Source organism: Arachis hypogaea, chromosome 13, assembly GCF_003086295.3.
Source record: "Arachis hypogaea cultivar Tifrunner chromosome 13, arahy.Tifrunner.gnm2.J5K5, whole genome shotgun sequence".
In the NCBI taxonomy this organism is placed as follows: Eukaryota; Viridiplantae; Streptophyta; class Magnoliopsida; order Fabales; family Fabaceae; genus Arachis; species Arachis hypogaea.
The window spans coordinates 140,051,208-140,056,773 of record NC_092048.1 but is presented as its reverse complement, the minus strand read 5'-3'; the positions used below and the strand labels follow the sequence as shown (position 1 = coordinate 140,056,773).

Genomic DNA, 5,566 nt, shown 5'->3' with positions numbered 1-5,566 from the left:
AAGCACAGAAGAATTATTTTTTATTTTATGTTTAATCTTCGGTTTTTATTTCTATACTTTTATTTTCATTACAAATATCAAACATTGTATCAAAAAGAGTACTCAAATACTTTTCAATTAAAAAAAAACAAAAATAAAAACAGGTTAAATATAGTACTCCAATAGTACTCTTATGTATATTTTTATTAGAATAGAAAATTATGCATTTTAAGATAGAAAATATTTGATATAGTTTCAGATCAAAATTTGTATATATGTATTCGATTAATAGAAAAACAGGTCGAATTTTTTACATAATATCAAATCATACTCTAATAAAAATCATTCGTATCAGATACTTATGTTGTTTGGCAAATTTGTCTAGAATTTGTCTAGTGCCTGATACACAATGATGGTGATAGGCCACTTCTTTGTTCTTTCTCAAATGTGAACGGATCATAGCACATTCGCAAGAAGGACACAGCATAAACACAAACAATTTCGCTTTTCTTTTTATTTCTGTTAAAATTATAAGTATCTTCAACATGGATATAATGTTGCATGAGTTGAATAGAATTATATAAAGAAAAAATATTTGCATCCTTATAAAACTTATACTCAAGATTCTGATATTATATATTTCGGGTACAGAACCCCCAAGTACCAAGTATTATTATACATAATACACATAAGATAAGCATATCTTACAATATAGTGGGATTATTGTTTTGCAAAGTGGAAAAGCAAGAAAAACCAGCAAAATCCCCCTATACGATTCTAGCCACTACAAGCAACTTCCAATCAAAGGAAACTATTTATTTATTTTATAAAGAGAGCTTTAGTCTACTTTGATTCCCTGTTGCCTATCCCGTTAAGGCTGAGGAAAAGGAACACCATCTTATCTTAAACTACTTTTCTTGAGAGAGAATTTTAGTCTGATCTGATGTATGGTATTGCATTGGTAAAGTGCAAAGTTTGCAAGTCACAAAGTACAGACGAAATCATCACTTGTTTCAATATCATCCATGTCAGCATCTACATCAATATCATCAAGGTCCATGCTGCCCCCAACAAACTGCCCACCAGCTTCTTCTGGGTTATCCTCACTTGGCTTCCTAGCCTCTTGTACTATTGATAATATTTCTTCAATATTCTGAACTGAACTATCATCATCATGGTTCCCACCACCATTTTGCAGGCTACCTGCACCCTCATCCGTGAATTCTAGTGGTAGGTTCTGTTGGAACCATGGTAGCATCTTTATCTCTGGTATGGTAATTCTCTGCATTATCATCAATCATGTAACAAATAAAAGGTTGACATCATTGTTCAGGGATAATTAGGTTGCTACTTCCACAAAGACGTTTTTATGTGAAGATAGTATTATGAACTAAGTCAAACATATTCCACTAAATATGTCAAACTATCTAATAGTTTACGGTATTATCTTCACATAAGGACGTTTTTGTAGAAGTAATCCTCTTATTAAAACAAAAATGTTATGGACTTATGAGACTAACACAAATAATTGTACCTTTTCAGGGTTGGCAACAAATATTAGAGATAGAAGGTGTCTACACTCTTTGCTTATACGAACATAGTCTGGAATAGAATAGTGGACACTCAGAATTCGCTGTAAAAAATTACACACACAAAATTAATAAATTGTGTGAGTTGTTAAATTAAATTAAAGAAGCAACATAAAGAGAATATTTGTGAATCCAATAAAAACAAACCTGGAGAGTTTTTCTGAAGTTTCTTGGGTTTTCTGGGTCTTCGAAAGGATAAGCACCAACGAGCATCACATACAAGGTCACCCCACAAGACCAAACATCTGCAACCTAATCATTTTTCCAAACATGACAGCACATATTCGTGGCCAAATAAGAGAACAACATAATTCGACAGACAAAAAAAAGTGAAGAAGTAGATGAGTTACCTTTCCATCATATTCTCTTCTTGACAAGACCTCTGGAGCAATATATGCAGGGGTTCCTACAGTGGATTTTGGCTGCGAGTGCAGAACAGAAGACTGAAACAAGATGGAAAAATAAAAAACAATGTTAGAGGGTTTCTGAGTGAAACATGAAACATGTTCATTGAAATTATGTAACAAGTTTCTTGCCTTTGAGTAACCAAAGTCGCATATTTTAAGCCTTGGTGCTGTGCTTCCATCTAAAAGTGTGTTTTCCAGCTTGAGATCTCTATGGCAAATTTCCTACCAGCAAATTATATTGCATCTTCAATCAAAATGAAATTGAAAATCTTCATTGGATAATAATATACTGGGCTTGAGCAAGAATGGTTACCATTGCATGGCAATAACTGACTCCAGAAATCAACTGCTGGAAGAAATATCTTGCCTATGCAAAGTTGCAAACAAAATAAGAATTTAAGGTGCGAAATATTCTAAAAAAAAGTACTATCTTTGATGAGAAAAGAGAAATAGTAGTACTATATTACTAAGTTGACTTGTTTATGAAAAATTCCCTTGCGTCACTGTTTATGTATCCTAAAAGAATTAGAATACAAATATAGTGGCCTCATAGGCAAAAGCACTGAAGCTTTCTTTTATATTATGATGATTATGATTACCTCGTCCTCGCTGAATCTTCCAGCACTACATATTCTTTCGAATAGTTCTCCTCCAGCAGCATATTCCATCACTATGGCAAGATGTGTTGGAGTAAGTAGCACCTGTCATGAACAACCCATCAAATCAAGTTGAATACTTTAAGCCTCTGAGTCTGAGATTTCACCGATTGAATCCTAAAACGAAGATGGTTCTATGAGTACCTCTTTGAACCTAACGATATTGGGATGCTTTAAGGACCTATGGTTGATGATCTCCCTCTGCACGTGCTCATCAATCTGCAAATCAAATCACACACAATTCTAAGCCGTGATGATGACAAGTTAACTAAGAAGCTAAGCTAAGCTAAGAGAAGAGAAAAGAACAAGCCTTGAGGCCTCTCTCAATGAACTTGACAGCATAGAAGTCACCACTGCATTTCTCTCTAACAAGCTTTGCTACACCGAAGTTCCCTGAACCGAGATCTCTGATTACCTCGTAACGTTCCATGGTTGACAGAGAACTTCTTTGTTCCAATGTTGAAAGGTTGGAAATCTAATACTACTACTACTACTTAAACTTGTTATTAAGAACAACCAGTTATGGTGCTAACTGAAATAGCAATATAATATTGTGTGAGCTGAGGTAAGTAATAATTTCGTTGGGAATTGATGAGTGTTTGTATGTGCTTGGCTTTGTAGTTGCATAAGTAGTACAACTCTCTGTAACTATTAAGTGTTTGCGTGGAGCATCGCATCTTTTTTTTTATGGCCTACAAATTCCAATGTGCGTGCAAACCTCTGCATACAAATATTATTACCATTTATATAAAACAAATAGTAACTTAATACGGCCACTTGCACCTCTAAGTCTGACCTTTCAGCAAACTAAACTTTTTTTTTCTCTTTCATGTGGTATAATTGTTGCATGAGGGATGGAAAACATGTAAAATAAGGAGAGTGAGGGAGCTTTGAAGGGAAAATAATGCAATGTAAGAATTGGTCCGACGTGGCAATTGATTGTTGGATGAAGGAAGATCCGGTAAGGGATAGGGACCCCTGCCCTACTCTAGTTGCTAGTTGCCACTTACCCCTTCTGTGAAGCAACCTTCTCTCATTTATTCATATATGCTTTTCAGTGCTTCACTGCTTCTACTACTTTTGCGGTTCTGCCTTCTCCCATTTCAACCGTCAAAACCGGGACTGGACCGATCGGGAGAAGTGGAAATCTTAAACAGTACAAAACACAACAATCAACTCTTACATTTATCTGACACCAAAATATTTCATATACGTACAAAAAATCCATCACAAAAAAATTATTATATATTACTAAATTAAAATTTTTTTCTTTTTTTAATTAAATATATGTAATTTAAATTAAAATAATTATATATTATTAATACAATTTAAATAAAACTTTTAATCTAAAATTAATAGATTTATTCTCTTTTCTTCTCTTACTCTATTTTTTTAATTTTTTTAATTAATATACCATAATTTTTACTTATTATGAAAATATTTTGCCACAGTAGTATCAAGTATGTATTATTTATTTGGTACTCTAATTGAAATACACTTATCTAAAAAAGTCCTTTGAATAAAAAAAATATTAATCCATAAAACGTTCATTATACCAGAGACGCTAAAACATAACACAAATGTAATATTCTTTCTTTTATTATTTGATAAAATTTTAATATTTATTATAAAAGTATTAGATATTATTAATTTTAAAATTTTATAATAAAAAATAAAAATAAAAATATAATTTATTTTTAAAATCTTACAATTTTATAATATATTACGAGTATAAATTTTAATTAATTATTAAATTAATTATTCATACATAAATACGCTTATTTTTAATATATTTTTTATATTTTAATATATATTTTATATTCCTGTCAATTCTTTCCTTACTTCATAAATTTCTAGACAAAACCATCTTAGAGTACATCACATCACAGTTTCTATCCTAAAATGAACAAGCTTTTCTAGATGTTATTAATATGCTTCGTTTTTCCCCTAAAAAACAAATCAATCCAAAGGTTTTATTTTTGTTTTTGTTTTCTTTGAATTGACAAGTGTTTGTGGTACTTTTTGACACATTTGTAACGAAAAAAAATATATATATATAAAAATAATAGGCCGAAGATTAAACATAAAATAAAAAAATTTTGAATTATGAAAAAATTTAGAACTTATTTGAATAACGTTAAATTATTAAAAAATAATTTATTAATAATTTTTTTATTTTTTATCATATTTAATATTTTTTACTAATAAAAATAAAAATATTAAAAAATTTTAAATTATAATTTATATTTGTATAAAAAAATATTTTTATATAATAAATAAATAAATATTTATTTATATTCAAATATAATTCATAGATAAAATTTTTTATATTAAATATCCAAATATAATTTTTTAAATAACTCAATTCAAAAAAACTTATCGAAACAAGTCTTTATATTTATATATGATGTTATAATTAACAAATGGGACATTATTATCCCGCAAAAGGAAATGATCCTTATCTCTTCGTTTGATGACACAAAAGAAAAAATCACAAAGAACATCCCTCCGAATTATATTATGAAGTTGGGATTTTCGATTTCACATCTCACATTTTCACTTTAATTTTTGCGCTTTTAATCCATCATAATTATATTTATCTGACACCAAACAAATTATATACATGCAAAAAATCAACCACAAAAAATTATTATATATTAATAATTTTATAATTAAAATATATTATACAATTTTTTATTATAATTGAATTAATTTTTTTAATCAAAAAAAGTTTTTTTCTTTCTTTAATTTATTTATTTTATTTTTTATATATTATTATTAATTAATTTAATAATCAAAGTATATTACATAAATTTTTTAATTAAAATTAAAATTAATTATATTATTAATTTGATAATTAAAATATACAATATAACATTCTATTTTAATGCAAATAAAATAAAATTTTAATCTAAAATTAATAAATTCACTCTCT

General features: G+C 28.8%; 1 protein-coding gene across 3 annotated transcripts; it reads right to left on the bottom strand.

Moving 5' to 3' along the window:
• Positions 1–591: 591 nt before the first annotated feature.
• On the bottom strand, positions 592–3,352 carry LOC112792189 (serine/threonine-protein kinase SAPK2). 3 transcript variants are annotated; one of them, XM_025835327.3, is made up of 9 exons: positions 2,942–3,352; positions 2,776–2,832; positions 2,575–2,676; positions 2,289–2,342; positions 2,105–2,197; positions 1,919–2,011; positions 1,716–1,820; positions 1,514–1,612; positions 592–1,261 (listed from the first exon to the last, which is right to left on the bottom strand). In XM_025835327.3, exons 1-9 carry the CDS (start codon positions 3,059–3,061, stop codon positions 962–964), a joined length of 1,023 nt encoding a protein of 340 aa, XP_025691112.1. In that variant the 5' UTR covers positions 3,062–3,352; the 3' UTR covers positions 592–961. The 3 variants fall into 3 exon arrangements, with proteins under 3 accessions (XP_025691112.1, XP_025691111.1, XP_025691110.1); XM_025835326.3 differs by having other exon boundaries at positions 2,776–2,850; positions 2,942–3,345; XM_025835325.3 differs by having other exon boundaries at positions 1,919–2,197; positions 2,776–2,850; positions 2,942–3,232.
• Between the last annotated feature and the right edge of the window lie 2,214 nt (positions 3,353–5,566).

What these genes read in the sequence shown, in the direction of transcription:
- LOC112792189 (XM_025835325.3), bottom strand. Translation starts at nt 3,061, where the DNA reads ATGGAACGTTACGAGGTAATCAGAGATCTCGGTTCAGGGAACTTCGGT. An exon ending in GAAGATTCAGCGAGGACGAG is followed by an intron (nt 2,343 to 2,574) that starts GTAATCATAATC and finishes AACTTTGCATAG; the next exon opens with GCAAGATATTTCTTCCAGCA. An exon ending in GAAGAGAATATGATGGAAAG is followed by an intron (nt 1,821 to 1,918) that starts GTAACTCATCTA and finishes AAAAATGATTAG; the next exon opens with GTTGCAGATGTTTGGTCTTG.